Source organism: Tachysurus vachellii, chromosome 23 (genome assembly GCF_030014155.1).
Source record: "Tachysurus vachellii isolate PV-2020 chromosome 23, HZAU_Pvac_v1, whole genome shotgun sequence".
Lineage (NCBI taxonomy): Eukaryota > Metazoa > Chordata > Actinopteri > Siluriformes > Bagridae > Tachysurus > Tachysurus vachellii.
The window spans coordinates 15,700,405-15,727,904 of record NC_083482.1 but is presented as its reverse complement, the minus strand read 5'-3'; the positions used below and the strand labels follow the sequence as shown (position 1 = coordinate 15,727,904).

Below are 27,500 nucleotides of genomic sequence, written 5' to 3'. Positions count from 1 at the left end.
AGCCGGCGGCACCTTCGGTTCAAACGAAAGGGTGTACAAACTTTTGCACGATAAGATTCAACGCCATTGGCAATTAGGTTCAAACGAAAGGGTGTACAAACTTTTGCACGATAAGATTCACAGCCATTGGCACCTTCGGTTCAAACGAAAGGGTGTACAAACTTTTGCACGATAAGATTCACAGCCATTGGCACCTTCGGTTCAAACGAAAGGGTGTACAAACTTTTGCACGATAAGATTCACAGCCATTGGCACCTTCGGTTCAAACGAAGGGGTGTACAAACTTTTGCACGATAAGATTCCCAGCCGGCGGCACCTTCGGTTCAAACGAAAGGGTGTACAAACTTTTGCACGATAAGATTCACAGCTGGCGGCACCTTCGGTTCAAACGAAGGGGTGTACAAACTTTTGCACGATAAGATTCACAGCCGGCGGCACCTTCGGTTCAAACGAAGGGGTGTACAAACTTTTGCACGATAAGATTCACAGCCATTGGCACCTTCGGTTCAAACTAAAGGGTGTACAAACTTTTGCACGATAAGATTCACCGCCATTGGCAATTTGGTTCAAACGAAAGGGTGTACAAACTTTTGCACGATAAGATTCACAGCCGGCGGCACCTTCGGTTCAAACGAAGGGGTGTACAAACTTTTGCACGATAAGATTCACAGCCGGCGGCACCTTCGGTTCAAACGAAGGGGTGTACAAACTTTTGCACGATAAGATTCACAGCCGGCGGCACCTTCGGTTCAAACGAAGGGGTGTACAAACTTTTGCACGATAAGATTCACAGCCGGCGGCACCTTCGGTTCAAACGAAGGGGTGTACAAACTTTTGCACGATAAGATTCACAGCCATTGGCACCTTCGGTTCAAACTAAAGGGTGTACAAACTTTTGCACCATAAGATTCACAGCCGGCGGCACCTTCGGTTCAAACGAAGGGGTGTACAAACTTTTGCACTTCTGTAGAGAACGTACCCGTGTCTTGTTTGCGCTGTCTCCTTTTCACTCGGGGTCCGACCCCCTGGCCGTCCTTCCATCCCATCTTCCGAAGCAGCTCCACCCCGACAGACGACCTGCAGCACACAATAAAAACTGTGGATCGGACGTCAGAGGAAACAGATCAGATCTGGTTGTGAATGGAAACGACTGGAACTGGATTTTTGGAACTGGATCTTGCTCTACACTGACGCAGAGTGTCTGTGTGACATCACAATAAGAGTGTTCTCTACTTTCACTAGTCAGAGCTACGATCAGTGCTATAGAGAGGAAATACCGTGCTGGTGCGATCATCTCCTCCAACAGAGTGTCTCCTGGGATGGGAGCAGTGAGGGAGACGATGGCTCGGGCTTTGTCCCTGATCTGATCGGGCTTCCCAGAAGCGAAGTCGTCTGTGGTTGTGATCTGTTGAGGTGCGATGCCATGCTCGCTCAAATCCTGCGGAATAAAAGCTAAGTGTTAAACCGTCACTGGCTAATGAGTGACAACCTATTAACCTATTAACCAATTAACCTATTAACCTATTAACCAAGCTGCTGAATTCCTTCCTTTTGGTAAAGGAGTCGATGAAACAGAATTAATCTCGCATGCTAACACACACCTCTTCATCCATGAAGTCCTCGGGTCTGGCATTGTTCTTGTCTGCCTTCTGATTTCGGGACGACACGAACGTAGACGGCGCCCAACCTTTACAGAGTCAACGGCAGGTTTATATCAACAAGAAACTCACGTCGTAATAATTACAAATAAAATAAAAACTCTACAGAGATTTGTTTTCCTCTACAGCCGATCGTTCTGACCTTCTTTCGACCCCACGGTGTTGAAGTAGCCGGCGGAGAAGCCACCGGTGAAAGCTCCGTGAAACCGTTTGTATCGGCCTTTCTCGTCCTTGACCGTCTGATCCTGCACGGGTATCGGCTTCCTGAGAGGCTCATCTTCACGGGACGGTACAGAAAATGTTATTACTTATTAATATGGTTATTATTTCCAGAAACAAGAAGAGAGATACAGATTTACTCGTATGGAATCCCCGCTAGCTTTATCTACAGTATCTCCCTTTCTCCACCTGTCCCTCCTGAGAAATCTTTCAGGTTACAAAGGTGTGTTTTGTTGTCAAGGAAGACACAAAAAGTTCAGCTGCATTTGACGTTTTCAAAGGTGTTTGTTTGCAGGGGATTTAAAATACAATGCAGAACTTTTTCTACACAATACAGGTGAGAGACTGGGGAAGTAAAGTGCTGTGTTTTTTAGAGTATATGCCCCTGTTTCTAGGATGAGAGAAGGGCCAGAGAAGGAGAAAGTGTCCAGTGTGTGTGTTAGTGTGTGTGTGTGTGTGTGTGTGTGTGTGTGTTAGTGTGTGTGTTAGAGAGTGTGTGTGTGTGTGTGTTAGTGTGTGTGTTAGAGAGTGTGTGTGTGTGTTAGTGTGTGTTAGAGAGAGAGAGTGTGTGTGTTAGAGAGAGAGTGTGTGTGTGTTAGAGAGAGAGTGTGTGTGTGTTAGAGAGAGAGTGTGTGTGTGTGTTAGAGAGAGAGTGTGTGTGTGTGTTAGAGAGAGAGTGTGTGTGTGTTAGAGAGAGAGTGTGTGTGTGTGTGAGAGAGTGTGTGTGTTAGAGAGAGAGTGTGTGTGTGAGAGAGAGAGTGTGTGTGTGAGAGAGAGAGTGTGTGTGTGTGTTAGAGAGAGAGTGTGTGTGTGTGTGTGTGTTAGAGAGAGTGTGTGTGTGTTAGAGAGTGTGTGTGTGTGTTAGTGTGTGTTAGTCTGTGTGTTAGCGAGTGTGTGTGTGTGTTAGTCTGTGTTAGTCTGTGTGTGTTAGAGTGTGTGTGTGTGTGTTAGTGTGTGTTAGTCTGTGTGTTAGAGAGTGTGTGTGTGTGTTAGTGTGTGTTAGTCTGTGTGTTAGAGTGTGTGTGTGTTAGTGTGTGTTAGTCTGTGTGTGTTAGAGTGTGTTAGTCTGTGTGTTAGAGAGTGTGTGTGTGTTAGTGTGTGTGTTAGTCTGTGTGTGTTAGAGTGTGTGTGGTGTCTGTGTGTTAGAGAGTGTGTGTGTGTTAGTGTGTGTTAGTCTGTGTTAGAGAGTGTGTGTGTTAGTCTGTGTGTGTTAGAGTGTGTGTGTGGTGTCTGTGTGTTTAGAGTGTGTGTGTGTGTTAGTGTGTGTTAGTCTGTGTGTTAGAGAGTGTGTGTGTTTGTTAGTGTGTGTTAGTCTGTGTGTGTTAGAGAGTGTGTGTGGTGTCTGTGTGTTTAGAGTGTGTGTGTGTGACACACTGTAAGGAGTCTGCGGTATAAAACATTTTCTAATCAAATCTACAAAAAAAACATTTTCTAATCCACGTATTCTTCAATCACACCCATATTACAACATTCCCCGCCCACTGAATTTCGATTGGCTAGCAGTTTATGTCCATCCTATTAAACAGTCGGATTGTGCGTCAGTCGATCATGTTAACCAATCAGAGAGCAGTAGGCGGGTCTTGTGCGACTACGGGTAGAAAAAAATAAACTTGATAAAAACCGACATGCGGCTTTTTAAGTTTCCGCAGCTGCACAAACAAAGGAGAGAAATTTTACACGCTTTGTTATCTGTAATATGTTGAACTAACATTAAAATCTACCTTCTTCAAGAGGCTCTAAAGGAGTTCCATAAGTGACAAAATCCTCCTCGCTCTCACCGTCGGACGCCATGTTTATTTGCACGACGGTGGCCGCCGAGGTTCAAACTCTCCCAGAGAACAAATTAAATAAATAAATAAATAAATCCCACTGTATTATCAGAAACCTCAAACCACCGCTTAGCAATCGGTTCTATTCGCTTTAACGTTAATTATTTTTTATTATTTATACACACAATAACAACACTGTATTATAGCATGCAGGTCAGTTAGATTATGTTCAGTAACGTTTTATTACTGTCGTTAATCGGCCACCAGAGGGCGCAAGTTCAAGCACCTAAAATACCTAAAAAACAACAACAACCTGAACTAGCGGATGTGAGGTCACTAGACAGGAAGCGGTGTTTGTTTACGGAAGTATTTGTTCTTATTCATCAGACTTAAGACTGATGTTTACAGTAATTAAGCTAATAAAACTAAATTAAAGTATTTATTGTTACAGAAATGATCCGTAAACGGACACGAGGACTGACGCCGCCATATTTAAGGTATGGTTCTGTTTTAAACATCAAATAAACAATAACGATGCAGATATTCTATAAATCTGTACATTATCTAGTGTTTTATTTAATGTTAGTGCGTGTCTGTCTGTGTGTGTGTGTGTCTGTATGTATGTGTGTGTCTGTATGTATGTATGTGTGTGTCTGTATGTATGTGTGTGTCTGTATGTATGTGTGTGTATGTATGTATGTGTGTGTATGTGTCTGTCTGTGTGTGTGTGTGTCTGTATGTATGTGTGTGTCTGTATGTATGTGTGTGTATGTGTCTGTGTGTATGTGTCTGTCTGTGTGTGTGTATGTCTGTGTGTGTATGTGTCTGTGTGTGTGTGTATGTGTCTGTGTGTATGTGTCTGTCTGTGTGTGTCTGTATGTATGTGTGTGTCTGTATGTATGTGTCTGTGTGTGTCTGTGTGTATGTGTCTGTCTGTGTGTGTGTATGTCTGTGTGTGTATGTGTCTGTGTGTGTATGTGTCTGTGTGTGTGTGTATGTGTCTGTGTGTATGTGTCTGTCTGTGTGTGTCTGTATGTATGTGTGTGTCTGTGTGTATGTGTCTTTCTGTGTGTGTGTATGTCTGTGTGTGTATGTGTCTGTGTGTGTATGTGTCTGTGTGTGTATGTGTCTGTGTGTATGTGTCTGTCTGTGTGTGTCTGTATGTATGTGTGTATGTCTGTGTGTGTATGTGTCTGTGTGTGTATGTGTCTGTGTGTATGTGTCTGTGTGTGTATGTGTCTGTGTGTATGTGTCTGTGTGTATGTGTCTGTCTGTGTGTGTGTATGTCTGTGTGTGTGTATGTCTGTGTGTGTATGTGTCTGTGTGTGTATGTGTCTGTGTGTATGTGTCTGTGTGTATGTGTCTGTCTGTGTGTGTGTATGTCTGTGTGTGTATGTGTCTGTGTGTGTATGTGTCTGTGTGTATGTGTCTGTGTGTATGTGTCTGTCTGTATGTGTCTGTCTGTGTGTGTCTGTATGTATGTGTGTGTATGTCTGTCTGTGTGTGTCTGTATTTATGCGTGTGTCTGTATGTATGTGTGTGTCTGTATGTATGTGTGTGTATGTGTCTGTGTGTATGTGTCTGTCTGTGTGTGTGTATGCCTGTGTGTGTGTGTCTGTGTGTGTATGTGTCTGTGTGTATGTGTCTGTCTGTGTGTGTCTGTATGTATGTGTGTGTATGTGTCTGTGTGTGTATGTGTCTGTGTGTATGTGTCTGTGTGTATGTGTCTGTCTGTATGTGTCTGTCTGTGTGTGTCTGTATGTATGTGTGTGTATGTCTGTCTGTGTGTGTCTGTATTTATGCGTGTGTCTGTATGTATGTGTGTGTCTGTATGTATGTGTGTGTCTGTATGTATGTGTGTGTATGTGTCTGTGTGTATGTGTCTGTCTGTGTGTGTGTATGCCTGTGTGTGTGTGTCTGTGTGTGTATGTGTCTGTGTGTGTCTGTATGTATGTGTGTGTCTGTCTGTGTGTGTGTCTGTATGTATGTGTGTGTGTGTCTGTGTGTGTATGTGTCTGAGTGTGTCTGTCTGTCTGTATGTGTGTGTGTCTGTGTGTGTATGTGTCTGAGTGTGTGTCTGTGTTTGTGTCTGTGTGTGTGTCTGTCTGTCTGTGTGTGTATGTGTGTCTGTCTGTCTGTGTGTATGTGTGTGTATGTGTGTGTCTGTGTTTGTGTCTGTGTGGGTGTGTATGTGTCTGAGTGTGTGTGTCTGTCTGTCTGTGTGTCTGTGTGTGTATGTGTGTGTATGTCTGTGTGTGTGTGTCTGTGTGTGTGTGTGTATGTGTCTGTGTGTGTGTGTCTGTCTGTGTGTGTGTCTGTATGTATGTGTGTGTGTGTCTGTGTGTGTATGTGTCTGAGTGTGTGTGTCTGTATGTATGTGTGTGTGTCTGTGTGTGTATGTGTCTGAGTGTGTGTCTGTGTTTGTGTCTGTGTGTGTGTCTGTCTGTCTGTGTGTGTGTATGTGTGTCTGTCTGTCTGTGTGTATGTGTGTGTATGTGTGTGTCTGTGTTTGTGTCTGTGTGGGTGTGTATGTGTCTGAGTGTGTGTGTCTGTCTGTCTGTGTGTCTGTGTGTGTATGTGTCTGTGTGTGTATGTGTCTGTGTGTATGTGTCTGTCTGTGTGTGTCTGTCTGTGTGTGTGTGTCTGTGTGTGTGTGTGTATGTGTCTGTGTGTATGTGTCTGTCTGTGTATGTGTCTGTCTGTGTGTGTGTCTGTCTGTGTGTGTGTCTGTATGTATGTGTGTGTGTGTCTGTGTGTGTATGTGTCTGAGTGTGTCTGTCTGTCTGTATGTGTGTGTGTCTGTGTGTGTCTGTGTGTGTATGTGTCTGAGTGTGTGTCTGTGTTTGTGTCTGTGTGTGTGTGTCTGTCTGTCTGTGTGTGTGAGTGGGTGTGTCTGTGTGTGTGAGTGTGTGTGTCTGTGTGTGTATGTGTCCTGCAGTTCTACACTTCACTTCTTCATGTAGATTTACATTGTGAATTATTTATAACACTTTGTGTGTCTTCTCTTCTTTGGACAGCATGATGGGGAGAGAAAAAACATCTCCTCCACCTGCTCAGTCTCAGTTCCATCTGGACCTCTGGTTCTCTTTCACACTACAGAACTGGATCCTGGACTTCGGGAGGCCGATAGTGATGGTGATTAAAATGACTGTAGATGATTATTGAACTTTGCTACAATCTGTTAGTGTTTAATTCCTCAGTCGTCTCTTTTAACGTCTTGGTGTGAGAATAAACCCAGAAACGTTCCTTGCAGAGACAGGAAACAAACACAGGATGAACTTTTGCAGTTCAACTTCCATAATTTGTCACCAGAAGCTTTCAGAGTCTCACGTCAGTTAAAGTGAACTGATCAAAACAAATTTATTGATTTGTAGTAAAAGTAAATGGGAATGAATAATTTAGAGATCTTTGTGACATGAGACACAATCAAGACATAACTGCATTGAAAAAACATAAAAATCACATACCTTAAATCCCATACATACATTAAAGGTGGGGTCTCCGTTGTTTGAAAGCCAATGTTGACATTTCACCAATCACCAAAACAAACACGCCCCTAACCCAAATGGGTCCCACCCCTGTATCGATAGCTCCGCCCACACATACATACGTAACCCAGGCAACTAATGGAAAGAAACGTGTCTTTATCATAGCTGAAGGGAAGAACGATACGATTGCAGATAAACAAACAAGCAAAAATGACACACAAACATAATCATGTAAAGGACAAAGACATATATTAGTTCTGTGTAACAAAACAAAACCAACGTTACTCACCTATCGAGAAGGAAAAAAGCGCCTCGGCGTCTTAAGTAAAGTTGGTCACATATTCACAGATTGGAGTTTCCCGAGTCAATAACTCCTGAGCTAAACACTGTTACTACACAAAACACGGTTGTAGCTGCGTCTCTACATTACTACGATAGAAAAGAGGTGTTATTTGTGTAGTAACAGCGTTTAGCTCAGGAGTTATTGACTCAGGAAACTCCAATCTGTGAATATGTGACCAACTTCCTGCTCCTTCAGTTCTCTCCAGCGCTGGAAAGCTGATCCTATATTAACACGTCCTACTTCTTACCTTATCGTAAGCCTTTCTTCTCTTTCTTTCTTTGTTTTTATCCTCCATGTCAATGTTAAAACCGCTTTCTGCTAATGTCACACACACGCACTGAACACTCTCTCCGCCCATATTGACAAGACCCGCCCCTTTCTGCTCATTGGCTACACGTTAGTTTTGTATTTGTTTTGTTTGTCGTCCCGATTCAGGTTTCTGAAGCGTTTCTCAAACAACGGAGACCCCAACTTTAACTCACATATTTGATGTCAGAACTCCTAGAACAGCTAATCGAGCTAATGAGCGGCACCTGCTGGCACAATCGAGTACAAACACACAATAAAACACGAAAACGCAGATCCTCTGCAACCCTGAGCTCAGCACTGAGAGGAAGAAGCTTTTCACGGAGCGACGGCGTGGTGCAAATGTCCGTGTCGTACTGTATGAAACAACTAGACCATGTGACGATCTTTACATAGCTGTTAATACTTTCCCTCACAGATTATATTACCTCTGGAATGGTTTCCTTTGAACAAGCCCAGTGCTGGAGATTACTTCCACATGGCCTACAACGTCATTACACCGTTTCTACTGCTGAAGGTATGAGACCGATGTTTACTACACGATTAATAAAACATAATTCCACTCGTGTTCATGGAAAATTAAATGCCGGAGTGATTTGTAGGTGGTTTAAAAGGTTTAAAGACAGTCGTAGGTGGAGGATCAGGTTCTGATCCAGAGTGAAATGGACTCGTGATGGACATGCTGTGTGTTGTAGCTGATGGAGAGAAGTCCTACAACGCTGCCTCGCACTGCTGTGTACCTGAGCATCATCACCTTCGTCATGGGCGCCAGCATCCACCTGGTGGGGGACTCCATCAACCACCGCCTGATCCTCAGCGGCTACCAGCTCCACCTGTCCGTCCGAGACAACCCCATCATGAAGGACCTGAATCCTCCCTCACTGGTGAGACACGTGCATGAGGAGAACACAGATCTGTAATAATATCTAACGGCTCTTTGTGTCTTTTGTTCTTTTGCTATATAATATATAAAGTCTTTATTTTGTTCTCTCATTTTCAGATCGACTCCTTCGAGCTCCTTTATTACTACGACGAGCATTTAGGACACTCCATGTGGTACGTACAGGGATCTGCGTGTCTGTGTTTTTACTTCTACACAACACACTTTGTCCAGCATTTTTCACTTTAAAGGTGGGGTCTCCGTTGTTTGAGAAACGCTTCAGAAAACTGAGTCCGGACGACAAACAAAACAAAAATCAAAACTAACGTGTAGCCAATGAGCAGAAAGGGGCGTGTCTTGTCAATGTGGGCGGAGAGAGTGTCCAGTGCGCATGTGTGACATTAGCAGAAAGCGGTTTTAACATTGACATGGAGGATAAAAACAAAGAAAGAAAGCGAAGAAAGACTTACGATAAGGTAAGAAGTACGACCCGTGTTAATATAGGATCCATTAGTTGCCTGGGTTGTGTATGTATATGTGGGCGGAGCTATCAATACAGGGGTGGGACCCATTTGGGTTAGGGGCGTGTTTGTTTTAGTGATTTCAAATGTCAACATTGGCTTTCAAACAATGCAGACCCCACCTTTAACTCTTTTTTCCCAGCACACCGGTGCACGGACTTACGGGACGTTTTCAATCAGTATAATTACACGTCTGATGTCGTGTCTGTGAGTCTGATCTAAATCGAGTCAGGAGTCTGTCGTTCTTTCAGCATGTTTTAGACGTGTGTTTGTCCCTCTGTTGATGATCTTACAATGAATTTTAGTGGTGAAGAGAAATCTGAGCTGCTTTTTAGACGAACAAACACTCGGAGCTTCTCAGAGAACAGAAACGGGTTTGATTTCAACATTTACTCTGAACACACAACCATCTGTGTGTTTTGTTTTGGAACTTTTTGTTGAAAATCACCTAGTAAGCTAGAGGAAAAAGTGAAATACCGATAAACAGATCATATTTGTTGTATATTTTTTTTTCTCAGATTAATTACAAATTCTTAAAATCCGTCACTGTTTATAAACCTCATAAACATTAAAGCGGTCGCTCTGTTACAGGTACGTCCCGTTCTTCCTCATCCTCTTCCTCTTCTTCACGGGCTGCTTCACACAATGCAAAGAGGAGAAGATGCCGCATTCGGGTTGGCTGCTCCTGGGTCCCAGTGCCCTCTATTACTGGTCAGTGATTCGCCATTCTGGTTGTTGGGAATAATCACAGGGGTGAAAGCAAATTTTTTTTACAGCAAACTGTTTTAAAAAGAAAAAGCATGATGCAAATCAGGAAATGAAAACCTTCTGGTTTCTCTGTAACATGACAAGCTTTTAGTTTTTGTTTTAGTTTAAAAGGGATAAAAAAATAAAACAAGGCTGGTGAGGAAACGACCATAGTAATGGTTTAAGAGGAAGAAAACACTCGTGCTGGAATGGTGTTAATGAATATTGATGTTAATCCAAGAGGACCTGGTCATTTTAAAATGTGGATTCATTCATTCATCTTCTACCACTTATCTGAACTACCTCGGGTCACGGGGAGCCTGTGCCTATCTCAGGCGTCATCGGGCATCAAGGCAGGATACACCCTGGACGGAGTGCCAACCCATCACAGGGCACACACACACTCTCATTCACTCACGCAATCACACACTACGGACAATTTTCCAGAGATGCCAATCAACCTACCATGCATGTCTTTGGACCGGGGGAGGAAACCGGAGTACCCGGAGGAAACCCCCGAGGCACGGGGAGAACATGCAAACTCCACACACACAAGGAGGAGGCGGGAATCGAACCCCCAACCCTGGAGGTGTGAGGCGAACATGCTAACCACTAAGCCACCGTGCCCCCCTAAAATGTGGATTTATTTATTTATTTATTTATTTGACTCTTGTGATTCAGCTTTAATTCCAGTTTGAATGAAATTCCTATTAAACTCTTATTACATGAAGGAATAATGTCTTATCTTGTAGGTACCTGGTGACAGAAGGACAGATTTTCGTCCTGTACATCTTCACGTTCTTCGCCATGGCTGCCACAATTATGCGGCAGAAACGAAAAGGCTACGTGTTGGACAGTAACGGTCGCTTCCTGCTTTACAACTTCATCATCACGCTGGTCCTGGTGATCGTTTGGGTCGTCTATCTGTGGAACGACGCCGTCCTGCGCAAGAAATACCCCGGTATCATCTACGTACCGGAACCGTGGTCTTATTACACGTTACACATTAAGGGCAGTTAGTGGGAGGTAACAGGAAGTCGGTTACGAGTCGTCTTGAGAGCGGTTCGCGAGAGGAGAGCGTTCTGTAACGAGAGACTGTAACGTATTCAACGGAAAGGTTCCACGTTAAAGGACCAGTAAGCAGTGTTTGTGATGCTTTACTATGCTCAGATTCAGATCAGCCAATCGCACGCGTCCGTGAGCTCACGTAGGCAGAACAGATTCATCTCGACTACCAGATCGGCTTCATTTAAGAAATAAAATATATAAAAATAAAAAAAATCATTAAATTAAATATTAAAGGTTTAGTCATTTAAAAATATATTGCTTTACATCAGATAGAATGTTACTTATCGCCGCTTTAAACCATGCAGGTGCTTTAATTCCAGCAGGTGATTCATTTGACAAATGAATCACAATGAATCAAAAACAAATAGAAAACGCAGATTCAGATTCTGCAGATTCTGTTTAGGGATTTTTAAACAGCAGCTTGATACACAGGTTAGAGAACACGCACGAGGTAAAGGAACCATTACAGTAGAGTTCTATCACATGCTGAAAGAAAGACAAAAACCTTTAAACTGATATCATTCAATATTTTTGAAACATTCCTGTCATTTCTACTGGACATTTTGCACACCAGCGTTAATCAATAAGGAACATCAGCACTTGTGTTTGAGTGGTTTAGTGTTTAATGTAGATTATTGTTATATGTTGTTATGTCCTGAAATCTGCCTTTGTTTTACATTCTTTATTACACACACACACACACAGACACACACACAGAGACACACACACACAGACACACACACACAGACACACACAGACACACACACACACACACACACACAGACACACACACAGACAGAGACACACACACATACAGACACACACACACAGACACACACACACAGATACAGGCACACACAGACACACACACACACACAGACACAGACACACACACATAGACACACACACACATAGACACATACATACACACACACAGACAAACACACACACAGACAGAGACACACACACAGACAGAGACACACACACAGACAGAGACACACACACACACACACACACACACACACACATACAGACACACACACACATACAGACACACACACACACAGACACACACACACAGATACAGACACACACAGACACACACACACACAGACGCACACACAAACACACATAGACACACACACACACACACACATACAGACACACAGACACACACAGATACAGACACACACACACAGACGCACACACAGACGCACACACAAACACACACACACACATAGACACATACATACACACAGACACATACATACACACAGACAGACACACAGACACACATACACACACACACATAGACACACATACAGACACACAGACACACACATAGACACACATACAGACACACAGACACACACACAGACACACACACACACACACACACATAGTTTAGTCTGAAAATGTGAACTGTTCTATTTTGAAAGTATTTTAACAGAACAAACTGAAATAGTGTTTTTATTTTGTCACTTCCTCCAGGATTTAATAATTTAACGATCACAGAAATGAAAACAAAATGAAAAATTCAATTTAATAAATTCAGTTCGCTGATTCGGGCGGAGACGCGTCGTGTGACATCACAACACGTGTTCTGTCGAACCTCTCTTCCGTTCACGTGTGTGGAAACATTACACACGTGCGTTTTCTTTGCAGGGAGTCAAAAAGAAGAATCCTGTGTTTGTGATTTCACCGATTTAAGGAGTTTTCCAGGACAAAAAGAAATAAAGCACAAAAAAACATAATTTTGTAAATCACTCATTTTTGATGCATTACAAAAAAAATTCTTAAAATCCTGGAGGATTCTGATGAATGTTTTCATGCACATTGACTGTTGTAAGTGTAACTGCTCTACTGTAACGAACTGGATTATGAATTTTTATCGATTATATTTCTGAAGTCTAATACTGTGAAGTACTCGCATGTTCATCAGGAATCAAAAGTCTACACACCCCTAAAACTGCAGGATGTATATGATGACGATAAATAAAATAAAATAACAATAAAAATAATAAGGGGGGTCACGGTGGCTTAGTGGTTAGCACGTTCGCCTCACACCTCCAGGGTTGGGGGTTCGAGTCCCGCCTCCACCTTGTGTGTGTGGAGTTTGCATGTTCTCCCCGTGCCTCAGGGGTTTCCTCCGGGTACTCCGGTTTCCTCCCCCGGTCCAAAGACATGCATGGTAGGTTGATTGGCATCTCTGGAAAATTGTCTGTAGTGTGTGATTGTGTGAGTGAATGAGAGTGTGTGTGTGTGTGCCCTGCGATGGGTTGGCACTCCGTCCAGGGTGTATCCTGCCTTGATGCCCGATGACGCCTGAGATAGGCACAGGCTCCCCGTGACCCGAGGTAGTTCGGATAAGCGGTAGAAGATGAATGAGAGAGTGAGTAAAAATAATAATTCAAACCATGATAAATGACGTCGGATCGTCTTCCACCTTTAAGCCGATACAACAACCGATACACTCCGGTGGAGGTTCAAGAAAAATAACCTGGTTGCAAAAGTATTCACACCCTTCAACAAAAGGTCACTATAATCACATTTTCTCTAAAAAATAAATATATATATGTGTGTGTGTGTGTATAAAATATCCATTGTTTTACATTAAGAGTTTGTTTTTACTCTGATGTCACTGAAGCTTGTATTTGTATAAAATAAACTCGGACTGAAAAACCGATCTTGAATATATGAAGTAACGTGTTGCGTTTCCTGTATTTGTTAATAATTAAAGTACGAGTTCGAAACAGATTCTGTAAAAGACGAGCTGTGTGCTGTGTGTGTGATTTCATGCCCCGAAAGTATTTATCTCCTGTCGATAAAATAAACGCCGTGGAGCTGAGGTGGTGTCGTATAATGTCGTTTCTATGGCGACAAGGCTATCGGTTTCGTCATGAGCACCTGGACTTTAGATCGTGTTCTCAGGTCTGATCCAGGAAGTCACCTGCCTCCGTACGGATGACACACGATGGTAACGACACGTAAAGATGTTAATCAGAATACAATTCTACACTAGTTTTAGCTTTTACACAGATTACTGAATTGTTTGTTTGTTTGTTTGTTTGTTTGTTTGTTTGTTCTTTCTTCACCCAGGCTAAGTTTCTGTCTCAGACTCAGATTAACGGTATAGTATTATAACATTTCTACACTATGACTAACAGGCCTGAGATCATTTCTAATGAATTCTATACAGTATGCTACAGTAATACACTTTAGTAAAGAGAATACGTCTGGACCACATTGTGATTAAGCTTATTTAATGTTCTTACGTAATGTTTTTTTTGTCTCTTAGAATTTAAAGAATGTTTCTCGCTCTACGATAAAAAGCGCAAAGGGAAAATCGAAGCCAAGGATCTGATCACTGTGATGCGGTCTTTAGGAACAAGTCCCACTTTCGGCGAAGTGGACCGACATCTACAGGTCCATAAAATAGGTACAGACTCTCCTGCAGCATCCATACTGTATATAACACTGTAATAATCCCATAGATAGAGTTAGTTAGTGGAAATAGTTAGTGCACTTTCTTGCTTTAAAGAAGAGTTTTGTCCGATATAAAAAAAAGTCAACCGGGATGTTTAGAAACGCTCGGATTGTCCCTTCGTTTAGATTTCATGTGCGTTAGTACATTTTTAATTTCGACTGTCATCGTCATTATAATCGTCATAAAATGGTCCGAAGCGCACATGAAGATATCAATCATAGAAGGAAATAATATTGGATCAGAATGTTAACTCCTCTGAGAAAGGTCAGTATAAAGGTCAGGGGGAAGTCGTGGCCTAATGGTTTGAGAGTCTGACTCCTAACCCTAAGGTTGTGGGTTCGAGTCTCGTGGCGGCAATACCACGACTGAGATGCCCTTGAGCAAGGCACCGAACCCCCCCCAACTGCTCCCCGGGCGCCGCAGCATAAATGGCTGCCCACTGCTCCGGGTGTGTGTTCACGGTGTGTGTGTGTGTGTGTGTGTGTGTGTGTGTGTGTGTGCGCACTTTGGATGGATTAAATGCAGAGAACGAATTCTGAGTACGGGTCACCGTAGTTAGCCGTATGTCACGTCACTCGCTTTATTTCCTGGTGTCATCTGGATGATCGCTGTGTTCCTGATCAACTCTTCTCAGTCTGCTTGATTTAAGGATTTAAGGTAGTTTGAGAAAATTTGAGACTTTTCACGACTTAAAGTGAACCGTAAAAACGTGCCTGAAGTCGTTATGCACCTTAATGATGCATATTCTACGGTGGCCGAGAAGTGCAAAACAAATGAACAAATCCGAAAACACAACGACCCGGAAACGGTAGGTATCGTTTCTGAATGGAAACTTACCGATCATCGGACAAGACACCTGTCACTCAAGATATACAGGTATGGAATCTTATGTGTAATGTGTAAAGTTCTCCGTTTAAATATAAGAAAATAACAGAATTAATCCACAGTAATCCATTCCATCCATCCATTCCAACTTTTCCCTGCGGCAGACTGCTGAACTTCATGTATACCTTGAGTGACAGGTGTCTTGTCCAATGATCGGTACGTGTTCCAATCACAAACTATACCAATCTTTTCCGGGTCGTCTGAAATGTCCTTGTGTTTTCTGATTTGTTAATGTGTTTCGTGCACCGATTCAGACAACCCGGAAGAGGTAGGTATAGTTTGTGAACGGAAACTTACCGATCGTTGGACAAGACACCTGTCATTCAAGATATACAGGTGAATGACAGGTGTCTCGTCCGATGATCGGTAAGTTTCCATTCACAAACTATACCAACCTCTTCCGGGTTGTCTGACTTGTTAATTTGTTTTCGGATTTGTTAATTTGTTTTCGGATTTGTTAATTTGTTTTCGGATTTGTTAATTTGTTTGGCACTTCTCAGCCACCGTAATATTCAGATAAACGAACTAGAGTTGGAAACTTTTTACAAAGATCCTTTTTATTGTTAAAGAAAAAAAAAGCACGAGTCATTAAATAACTGCATAATTTCTGAATTTTAGAACCTACTTTTTATTAAAACTGTCATTATATTTAAGTCGAACCTTATTTATTTGAGAACTAACATTAATAATAGTGACTTAACACCACTGCAAGATGTCCGGGAACCGACTCTAAACTAAACTAAAGCGAGTCAGTGGAGTCAGCTTGCTATAAATAAAGACTTGGTTGTCGTGATGTTGTAGCATGTTTCAGTCAGAAACACCAGGTAACAATTAATGCCTTTACCCGGGAATCTAGAACGGGGTGTACAAACTTTTGCATCATTATTCGAATGCTCGACGCAAACCTTGAATCTTCTAACCTGTAATGTTTCAGAAAAAATGGGCGAGTTGGACTTCTCTACCTTCCTGACCATCATGCACAGACAGATGCAGCAGGAAGACCCCAAGACGGAGATCCTGGAGGCCATGCGCATGACGGACAAGCAGAAGAAGGGCTACATCCTGGCGTCGGAGCTCCGCGCCAAGCTCACAGGATTGGGAGAGAAGCTCACTGATAAAGAAGGTACAGATAAAGACGAGTCAGTTGTACCGGGGCTCTGTGTTACGGGAAGAACGTGTTTCTGTGGAGGAAACGTGTTCAGAGAGTCTCGTAAAGTCAGCAGATAGAAGAGAAGGTTGAAATCGTTTATGTCTTTTGTCTGTTGTATTTACAGTCGACGAGCTGTTTAAGGAGGCGAACGTCGGCCCCGACGGCAGGATTCACTACGAGGAGTTTACCAGGATGGTCACTCTGCCTCCGGCCGACTACTGAAGCACCAAACAGGAAGTGCCTGGAGTCATCAGTGCGAAGTTGTGCGTCAGTCAGTTAACTTGCTTTAATTGACTTTTCTAATAAATGAACAGTAATTTAAAAAAAATATATATATATATACATATATATATATAAAAAGGTAATATTTGATATTAATAAAAAAAATTAATAAATCCAGACTTTGTCTTTTAAGTTTCTTCTGAATTCTTTAATGTAAAAGAAAACGGGAAGGTGATCTTATCTATTATATAATAATATTCATTCATTCATTCATTCATTCATTCATCTTCTACCACTTATCCGAACTACCTCGGGTCACGGGGAGCCTGTGATTATCTCAGGTGTCATCGGGCATCAAGGCAGGATACACCCTGGACGGAGTGCCAACCCATCACAGGGCACACACACACACTCTCATTCACTCACACAATCACACACTAGGGACAATTTTCCAGAGATGCCAATCAACCTACCATGTATGTCTTTGGACCGGGGGAGGAAACCGGAGTACCCGGAGGAAACCCCCGAGGCAGAAACCCCCCAGTTTCTAGACATTTTCTCGATAGTCTAAGTTCAAGTTTTTGGATGTGTTTCATTTGTCTTATTACAACCGTTTATTTATAGAAAGTAAAATGACCTGCAACAGAGAGACAGCTTTGAGCTTGAAATCAGTAAAAATGACTAGAAATGTATAAGTTCGACACTCTTGAAGTTTATTTCTCTCGTTAACTTCGAGACAGAAATAAGTCTAGTGTCTAGTCTAAGTGAGTCTAGTATTAAACAGCTGTATAGAGCTGCTAATAAGCAAACAGGCACCGACTTGTTTCATTACATGTAACATTCATTCATTCATTCATCTTCTACCGCTTATCCGAACTACCTCGGGTCACGGGGAGCCTGTGCCTATCTCAGGCGTCATCGGGCATCAAGGCAGGATACACCCTGGACGGAGTGCCAACCCATCGCAGGGCACACACACACACACTCTCGTTCACTCACGCAATCACACACTACGGACAATTTTTCCAGAGATGCCAATCAACCTACCATGCATGTCTTTGGACCGGGGGAGGAAACCGGAGTACCCGGAGGAAACCCCCGAGGCACGGGGAGAACATGCAAACTCCACACACACAAGGTGGAGGCGGGAATCGAACCCCGACCCTGGAGGTGTGAGGCGAACGTGCTAACCACTAAGCCACCGTGCCTCCCTCTTACATGTAACAATAAACGGATAAAAAAAGGAGATCGTTCTTTGACAGTAATTGCTTAAACGCTTCCTATATTCCTTAGATATTAAAATACTAAATATCATACTGCTTTAATGACTTTTGCCGCGTTCCAAAATATTTCCAGAATGTTCTGTAAAATCCAGGGAGTGCCTTTAAATTCTTCCTAAACACATCAGAGACTGTTATTTTAAGAGAAGCTGCTAGAAACATAAATGTGCAGGAAAAGAGAACGATTCGGTTTACGTTTACAGTTCAGACATAATAGGTGACGAGTCTGCGTACCGGCAGGAGGTGAAGCGGCTGGTGCTACGATGCGGGCAGAACATCCTGGAGCTAAACACCCTCAAAACTGTGGAGATGATAGTGGACTTTATTAAAGACCCCTCAACATTTCTCCCCCTCACAATATCCAACAGCCTGGTGTCATCTGTGGAGACCTTCAAGTTTCTGTGCACTATAATTTCCCCAAGACCTGAAATGGGAGTTAACATAAACTCCATTATTAAAAAGGCCCAGCAGAGGATGTACTTTCTACACCTATTAAGGACGTTTGGTCTGTCACAGGAGCTGTTGATGTTGTTCTACACTGCAGTCATTGAATCTGTCGTGTGCACATCCATCCATCACCATCTGGTTTGGTGCAGCAACTAAACAGGACAGAAACAGACTGCAACGCAGAGTAAAAACAGCAGAAATAATCATTAGTGCTTCCTTTCCCACTCCCAAGGACTTGTACTATACAGGAACCAGAAACCGGGCAGGAAACATCACCACTGACCCGTCGCACACTGGATACAAACTCTTTCGGCTCCTTCCTTCTCTCAGGTGCTACAGAACTTTGCTTACTAAAACATTTTTTATTTGTTTTGTTATTTGCACTACTATGCACTTCTCACACTTTATGTACATAACTGATCTGTCATATATTCTGTATTCATATTTAATACTCATTATATCTATATCATCTCACATCGGCTGTCTTGTCTTGTATTGTATAGTGTTATTTATGTGTGTATTGTACAGTATAGTGTTATTTATGTGTGTATTGTATAGTAGAGTGTTATTTATGTGTGTATTGTATAGTATAGTGTTATTTATGTGTGTATTGTATAGTATAGTGTTATTTGTGTGTGTATTGTATAGTATAGTGTTATTTATGTGTGTATTGTATAGTATAGTGTTATTTATGTGTGTATTGTATAGTATAGTGTTATTTATGTGTGTATTGTATAGTATAGTGTTATTTATGTGTGTATTGTATAGTAGAGTGTTATTTATGTGTGTATTGTATAGTATAGTGTTATTTATGTGTGTATTGTATAGTATAGTGTTATTTGTGTGTGTATTGTATAGTATAGTGTTATTTATGTGTGTATTGTATAGTATAGTGTTATTTATGTGTGTATTGTATAGTAGAGTGTTATTTATGTGTGTATTGTATAGTATAGTGTTATTTATGTGTGTATTGTATAGTATAGTGTTATTTATGTGTGTATTGTATAGTATAGTGTTATTTATGTGTGTATTGTATAGTATAGTGTTATTTATGTGTGTATTGTATAGTAGAGTGTTATTTATGTGTGTATTGTATAGTAGAGTGTTATTTATGTGTGTATTGTATAGTATAGTGTTATTTATGTGTGTATTGTATAGTATAGTGTTATTTATGTGTGTATTGTATAGTATAGTGTTATTTGTGTGTGTATTGTATAGTATAGTGTTATTTGTGTGTGTATTGTATAGTAGAGTGTTATTTATGTGTGTATTGTATAGTATAGTGTTATTTATGTGTGTATTGTATAGTAGAGTGTTATTTATGTGTGTATTGTATAGTAGAGTGTTATTTATGTGTGTATTGTATAGTATAGTGTTATTTGTGTGTGTATTGTATAGTAGAGTGTTATTTATGTGTGTATTGTATAGTATAGTGTTATTTATGTGTGTATTGTATAGTAGAGTGTTATTTATGTGTGTATTGTATAGTAGAGTGTTATTTATGTGTGTATTGTATAGTATAGTGTTATTTATGTGTGTATTGTATAGTATAGTGTTATTTATGTGTGTATTGTATAGTATAGTGTTATTTGTGTGTGTATTGTATAGTATAGTGTTATTTGTGTGTGTATTGTATAGTAGAGTGTTATGTATGTGTGTATTGTATAGTATAGTGTTATTTATGTGTGTATTGTATAGTAGAGTGTTATTTATGTGTGTATTGTATAGTAGAGTGTTATTTATGTGTGTATTGTATAGTATAGTGTTATTTGTGTGTGTATTGTATAGTAGAGTGTTATTTATGTGTGTATTGTATAGTATAGTGTTATTTATGTGTGTATTGTATAGTAGAGTGTTATTTATGTGTGTATTGTATAGTATAGTGTTATTTATGTGTGTATTGTATAGTATAGTGTTATTTATGTTTGTATTGTATAGTGTTATTTATGTGTGTATTGTATAGTGTTATTTATGTGTGTATTGTATAGTATAGTGTTATTTATGTGTGTATTGTATAGTATAGTGTTATTTATGTGTGTATTGTATAGTATAGTGTTATTTATGTGTGTATTGTATAGTATAGTGTTATTTATGTGTGTATTGTATAGTATAGTGTTATTTATGTGTGTATTGTATAGTAGAGTGTTATTTATGTGTGTATTGTATAGTATAGTGTTATTTATGTGTGTATTGTATAGTATAGTGTTATTTATGTGTGTATTGTATAGTATAGTGTTATTTATGTGTGTATTGTATAGTAGAGTGTTATTTATGTGTGTATTGTATAGTATAGTGTTATTTATGTGTGTATTGTATAGTAGAGTGTTATTTATGTGTGTATTGTATAGTATAGTGTTATTTATGTGTGTATTGTATAGTATAGTGTTATTTGTGTGTGTATTGTATAGTATAGTGTTATTTATGTGTGTATTGTATAGTATAGTGTTATTTGTGTGTGTATTGTATAGTATAGTGTTATTTATGTGTGTATTGTATAGTATAGTGTTATTTATGTGTGTATTGTATAGTAGAGTGTTATTTATGTGTGTATTGTATAGTAGAGTGTTATTTATGTGTGTATTGTATAGTAGAGTGTTATTTATGTGTGTATTGTATAGTATAGTGTTATTTATGTGTGTATTGTATAGTAGAGTGTTATTTATGTCTGTACTTTTGAGAGTCACAAACAGCTGGAACCAAATTCCTTGTGTGTGTCAACATCAACACACACAGCCAATAAACCTGATTCTGATTCCGATTCTGATAAACATCAGCTCTCAGAGTCTTTCACAGCTCAGATGAGGAAATGCATGACGGTGTGTCCGAGTTACGATTTGCTCCAGTCGAGAGCCTTCGTAAACTCCTCCTCGGTAAAGGACATCATCCTCGCTGCCTCGTAGTGCATCTGTGAACATGTTCAGGAGGGTGAACGTGAGCTCTGTGTATCGATCAGGAACCGAGTTTTATACACACTCACCTTTTGCCTTTTTAAAATATCGATAAGCTTGAGCTGCTTCTTAAAGCCTGTGATGAGTTCAGCTTTCTGTTTCTCCAGCTTTTTATTCTCGGCCTGTAAAGCTTCGATCTTCTGCTGCTCCTGATTCGCCGAGTCCTTAACAGACAAATAAACCAGTCGGATAAGTCACATGAACTGAAAGTAACACTGGGACTTAAAGGTGGGGTCTCCGTTGTTTGAAAGCCGATGTTGACATATAAAATCACCAAAACAAACACGCCCCTAACCCAAATGGGTCCCACCCCTGTATCGATAGCTCCGCCCACACATACATACGTAACCCAGGCGACTAATGGAAAGAAATGTGTCTTTATCATAGCTGAAGGGAAGAACAATACGATTGCAGATAAACAAACAAGCAAAAATGACACACAAGCATAATCATGTAAAGGACAAAGGCATATATTAGTTCTGTGTAACAAAACAAAACCAACGTTACTCACCTATTGAGAAGGAAAAAAGCGCCTCGGCGTCTTAAGTAAAGTTGGTCACATATTCACAGATTGGAGTTTCCCGAGTCAATAACTCCTGAGCTAAACACTGTTACTACACAAAACACGGTTGTAGCTGCGTCTCTACATTACTACGATAGAAAAGAGGTGTTATTTGTGTAGTAACAGTGTTTAGCTCAGGAGTTATTGACTCAGGAAACTCCAATCTGTGAATATGTGACCAACTTCCTGCTCCTTCAGTTCTCTCCAGCGCTGGAAAGCTGATCCTATATTAACACGTCCTACTTCTTACCTTATCGTAAGCCTTTCTTCTCTTTCTTTCTTTGTTTTTATCCTCCATGTCAATGTTAAAACCGCTTTCTGCTAATGTCACACATGCTCACTGAACACTCTCCGCCCATATCGACAAGACACGCCCCTTTCTGCTCATTGGCTACACGTTAGTTTTGTATTTGTTTTGTTTGTCGTCCCGATTCAGTTTTCTGAAGCATTTCTAAAACAACGGAGACCTCCCCTTTAAGATGAATTCTGGATTCTGATTGGTCAGAAAGTGTCCATGTATATACTGCATATATATTTTTATTTTAATATAAGTGAATTCAGTATCAGAATTTTTGTGTATTATAGTAGAGGGATGTGTCAGCGTGTTGGTGTTAATCCGTACCCTGCTGCTCTGCTTGAGCTTGTTGAGTTCAGCTTTGCTCCTCTCAGCCTCCTCCAGAGCTCGGTTCAGTCTCACCTGTGTGGCATTGTTGCTGCTGGACGCCTGCTTCTGAGCCCTTTTCATTCCCTCCAGCTCCTGTATGTTACAGACAGACAAGCAGAAGAGTTTCATACTTATCAAATGTTTCATTTATAGCTTTTGTCCACTCACTCGTACCCTCCACATTGTCTGAAAGGCTTGAGCTCCGCTGACTGGCTACAAATACATGATATTTTCTTTATTGATCCAACAATTATCAGAGAAATAATACAACAGCCGTTTTCTGGAGAGCATCTTCACAGTAAAATAAAGAATTTAAACATAACGCTATAAATTTTTTTGTAATTATTAATGCAAATCTGAGCATGATTATGTATTCAAATGACGACTCATTTGAATAAATAAGTGCAAACTTTTTAAATGCAAATCTATAGATATTAAACACTGTTCACCTGAATGCAAAAGAATATCGTCGCTGTCAGGCGGAATCCTCGTATCTCCAAAACCGTTATTTTTCAGGAAATTAAAAAAACGCCGTACCTTATCTGCAGTGCACAGGGTTTAGTCCGCGTTACAGTGGATTGTCTTGCGCTAAATTCCTGTCCTCAGACGAGCACCAGAACTAGCGGGGGTCAAGATTTTTTTTTCTTTGAGCCCAGTGTTTTGAAGACATTTACCTCAGAAGACGTGTTGATTCGTTGCGACTCTTCTTGAGGAGAAATATGCCGTGAAGCTCTCCCACGGAGTGAGGAAGAGGTGGACAGTTGAAGTGTCCAATGGAGTTATGAGATTTGTGCTCAAGCTATTTTCAAGACTTTAGATTGGTTAATAACTTGTAAAAATAACAGACCCACGTGGGGACTGACCAATAGCATCGATATGTGAAAAAATATGAAATTGACCAAATTTGGACATACGAGGTTTCCGCCCAACAGCGACGATATGCAATATTTGTAAGGAGTCGTGAATCACTTATTTAAAGTATTTACTGAATTACAGGAACCAATGAATCCTAAACCCAATGGACTGGCTCTCAGTCTCACCTTCTGTAACGCGGTGACTTGATTGCGCAGGCCGTCGCATGTCCTGTTAACATCATCAGCCAGCGCTCTGTGCTTCTCTAACTGCGTCTGCTGCATGTTGGTGGTCTTCTGGAGTCTGACTCGATCCTCCTCCACCTCCTTCAGCTTACTGCTCAACACTCCATTCTCCTCGTCCTGAAAGACCAGCGAGAGCATTCGTTAGATCACTTTCGCACCCGACGTGATTTATTTCACGCAACTGTGACCGCATACCTTCTTGTTGCAATCGTGCGAGAGTCTGTTTAACTCTTCCTCCATCACTCGTAGTTTGGCCTTCAGGAAGCGAATCTGAGCCTCTGTGAATATTAAAGGAGAAAAAAAAAACACTGATTCGACTATGGAATTTTCATCTACAGTACTTAAAGATTTCAGACGTGTACGTATTTGATTCGAAAAAGAATATAACACTAAATCACAGAGCTACCCAAACGTTGGATGTGTTCCTATAATATAACAATGTCGTTTAAGGAACTACCTCGGGTCACGGGGAGCCTGTGCCTATCTCAGGCGTCATCGGGCATCAAGGCAGGATACACCATGGATGGAGTGCCAACCCATCGCAGGGCACACACACACTCTCATTCACTCACGCAATCACACACTACGGACAATTTTCCAGAGATGCCAATCAACCTACCATGCATGTCTTTGGACCGGGGGAGGAAACCGGAGTACCCGGAGGAAACCCCCGAGGCACGGGAAGAACATGCAAACTCCATACACACAAGGTGGAGGCGGGAATCGAACCCCCAACCCTGGAGGTGTGAGGCGAACATGCTAACCACTAAGCCACCGTACCCCCCTCTGTCCTAAACGTTTCAGAAAATGCAGCTTTACTTACAGCGACAATCAACACCGTCTGACCAATCAGAATCCGGGATTCATCAGTGCTGTGATAAGGTTAATGTTATAGTTCATTATTAAGTGATTCTCTGAGTCACCTGCACCCATCTCATCACCGGCGCTCGGCATGACGTCGTCCTCCGGTTGCTCGTCTGTGACGTCGTCGTTTACTTTGCTCTCCAGGTTGCTTATAGTCTTAGCCAATGAGAAATCGGAAAAATCCTCCGGCACTGCGACGTCATCCACGACCGAGGGGATCTTTTTTCTGATGGCGAATAAAAGCAGCGAAATCAAGCTGTGGTTTAAATGAAATCAGGACGTATACAGAACGTGTCCAATGGTTTTTAACTCACTGTGCTGTCTTTCTGGGAGCTGATGGTGGTCTGTTAAGCTTTAATGGTTTTTTAGACTTTTTCTCGGTCACGGCCTTTATAATGGAACAGATAGTTGTTTTTAATTACACACACAAATTAGTCAACTAGTTCAGAATATATATAGTTTTAACTCCTCTAAACGGTGCAGTGGACAAGTGAACATCTCTCCGTCTCAAGAGTGGTTTTATTATTAGACGGTCATGTGCGGTGTGAACGAGGCGAGCGATCAAAATGATAAAAATAAATTATACTTCTACCTTTGCTGTTGATGGTCGTGCTGAGGTCATGTCTCTGTAAACACACACACACACATTTGTATATTTAAGGTAATGTGTTTAGATGATAAATAACTGTAGTACTCTTACTGAAACATGTTTACCCACGTGTGTGTGTGTATGTGTGTTAGATGATAAATAACTGTAGTACTATTACAGAAACACGTTTACCCACGTGTGTGTGTGTGTGTATGTGTGTGTGTATGTGTTTATGTGTGTGTTAGATGATAAATAACTGTAGTACTATTACTGAAACACGTTTACCCACGTGTGTGTGTGTGTGTGTATGTGTGTGTGTGTTAGATGATAAATAACTGTAGTACTATTACTGAAACACGTTTACCCACGTGTGTGTGTGTGTATGTGTGTGTGTGTATGTGTTTATGTGTGTGTTAGATGATAAATAACTGTAGAACTATTACTGAAACACGTTTACCCACGTGTGTGTGTGTGTGTGTGTGTGTGTGTATGTGTTTATGTGTGTGCTAGATGATAAATAACTTTAGTACTATTACTGAAACACGTTTACCCATGTGTGTGTGTGTGTTTGTGTGTATGTGTTTATGTGTGTGTTAGATGATAAATAACTTTAGTACTATTACTGAAACACGTTTACCCACGTGTGTGTGTGTGTGTGTGTGTGTGTGTGTGCGTGTGTGTATGTATGTGTGTGTATGTGTTTATGTGTGTGTTAGATGATAAATAACTGTAGTACTATTACTGAAACACGTTTACCCACGTGTGTGTGTATGTGTGTGTATGTATTCGTGTGTGTTAGATGATAAATAACTTTAGTACTATTACTGAAACACGTTTACCCACGCATGTGTTTGTGTATGTGTTTATGTGAGTGTTAGATGATAAATAACTGTAGTACTATTACTGAAACACGTTTACCCAAATTCCTCAGAGTCATCTGCAATATTGAGGCTCAGGTGGTTTGAGATGGGCTTCGACAGCACCTCGTTCTGTTCTTTCTGATAAAAAAAAAAAAAAAAAAACAATAATTATAAAATTCACTAAATACATATAAATAAATGTATAAATTATTTTCCTCACCATAACTTCCTCTGCCTGCTTCAGCAGCTCGGCTCTTTTAGCCTCCAGTTCTGCATTAAGTCTCCTAAAACAACAGACAACGCATTTTATTTGATTGGGTCTGATGTACAGAATTTTGATCAACATGCAGTAAAAACATTGCTGTTGAAATAAACAGGTACTTGTATTCCTCTTCTTTAGCCAGCAAGTCCATTTCAGCTGGCTTCTTCACTGAAGCAGAAGCAGGACTTTTTGTAGGTCTTGTTGCAGATGGAGGCCTTTGAGAACCGGAGCTCAGAGGTTTTTTGGCCTGGAAGCAAAATTTAGAATTAAGAATCGATTCAAAAAACGAGTTCGAACCACATTTGTCCGTTGAATTCCAGTAAATTCTGACCCTTCCAACATGGCGACTGCGATGACGTATCACATTAGCTATAACAGCTAACGTTCTAGCAGGACTGTGAGGCTACTGTGTAAGATTTCTTTAAAACCACACAATTAAATAGTTCATACATTCAGTACAACTGTAAGATAGAGGCCTAAATGCAACATTTTAAAACTATTAACAGAAATACTGTAAGATTATAGAGCATATCTAAAGTTTGCTTGTAGCTCCTCACCCCCAGAGCCGCGGGTCTAGAACTGTCCGCCATCTTGTTTTTAGAACGCAACGCTGTTGCCTAGTAACCACGTTCACCTGCTGTTTTCACACAGATACTGACGTCCTTATTTTTACTTCACGTTTTACTAGAAATTCTTTATGTTTTTTATAAATCTTTTTGGAAATAAACAGGTAGAATTGCCAAATATATAACTTCAGACAATGTAATATATTATTATTATTATTATTATTATTATTATTATTATTGTTGTTGTTGTTGTTGTTGTTGTTGTTGTTATAATTAGTAGTAGTAGTATTAATAATAATAACAATTATTATTGTTGTTGTTATTATTATTATTGTTGTCGTTGTTATTATTATTATTATTATTATTAGTCTTATTATTTTTATTATTAATTGCAACGTTTATTTAATCTCAAGATTATAATAATGGGCAAAATAGACAACTGGGAGTCATTATAGATACCGTTTAAAAAGTACATATGTGTAAAATGTAAGAGCAAATATATATTAAATAACGTATCATGACGCTTTTAAACGCTTTTAAACGCTGTACTATTTCTGACCCACTAATTCACCCCACTGCTATGTCAGCCTCGTGCGTTTGTTGCTCCTGTAGTGCGCA

At 40.7% G+C, this 27,500-nt stretch overlaps 4 protein-coding genes across 5 annotated transcripts in view; 2 read left to right on the top strand and 2 right to left on the bottom strand.

The window, feature by feature from the left end:
• The window catches only part of gpatch1 (G patch domain containing 1), a 12,610-nt gene extending 8,866 nt beyond the window's left edge, over positions 1-3,744 (bottom strand). For both annotated transcript variants that reach the window (XM_060859515.1, XM_060859516.1), the window contains exons 1-5: positions 3,599-3,744; positions 1,801-1,935; positions 1,602-1,687; positions 1,278-1,438; positions 980-1,077 (exon numbers count right to left, since the gene is read on the bottom strand). In XM_060859515.1, the coding sequence (XP_060715498.1) occupies positions 980-1,077; positions 1,278-1,438; positions 1,602-1,687; positions 1,801-1,935; positions 3,599-3,668 (550 nt within the window). In that variant the 5' untranslated portion in view covers positions 3,669-3,744. The remainder of the gene's footprint in view (positions 1-979; positions 1,078-1,277; positions 1,439-1,601; positions 1,688-1,800; positions 1,936-3,598) is intronic.
• Positions 3,745-3,977: 233 nt separating this feature from the next.
• cln6a (CLN6 transmembrane ER protein a) lies at positions 3,978-13,732 on the top strand. Its single transcript, XM_060859489.1, has 7 exons — positions 3,978-4,143; positions 6,664-6,781; positions 8,202-8,300; positions 8,479-8,667; positions 8,784-8,839; positions 9,776-9,895; positions 10,684-13,732. Exons 1-7 carry the CDS (start codon positions 4,100-4,102, stop codon positions 10,949-10,951), a joined length of 894 nt encoding a protein of 297 aa, XP_060715472.1. The 5' UTR covers positions 3,978-4,099; the 3' UTR covers positions 10,952-13,732.
• A 124-nt stretch (positions 13,733-13,856) lies between these two features.
• calml4a (calmodulin-like 4a) lies at positions 13,857-16,917 on the top strand. Its single transcript, XM_060859490.1, has 5 exons — positions 13,857-13,976; positions 14,099-14,129; positions 14,298-14,438; positions 16,306-16,494; positions 16,646-16,917. The coding sequence occupies exons 1-5, from the start codon at positions 13,974-13,976 to the stop codon at positions 16,741-16,743; spliced, it is 462 nt and encodes a 153-aa protein (XP_060715473.1). The 5' UTR covers positions 13,857-13,973; the 3' UTR covers positions 16,744-16,917.
• A 3,930-nt stretch (positions 16,918-20,847) lies between these two features.
• tex9 (testis expressed 9) lies at positions 20,848-26,906 on the bottom strand. The gene is made up of 12 exons (XM_060859371.1): positions 26,874-26,906; positions 26,436-26,563; positions 26,275-26,338; positions 26,113-26,192; positions 25,198-25,231; positions 24,920-24,993; positions 24,665-24,831; positions 23,937-24,019; positions 23,685-23,858; positions 22,603-22,737; positions 21,448-21,582; positions 20,848-21,375 (listed from the first exon to the last, which is right to left on the bottom strand). Exons 1-12 carry the CDS (start codon positions 26,904-26,906, stop codon positions 21,298-21,300), a joined length of 1,185 nt encoding a protein of 394 aa, XP_060715354.1. The 3' UTR covers positions 20,848-21,297.
• Positions 26,907-27,500: the final 594 nt, after the last annotated feature.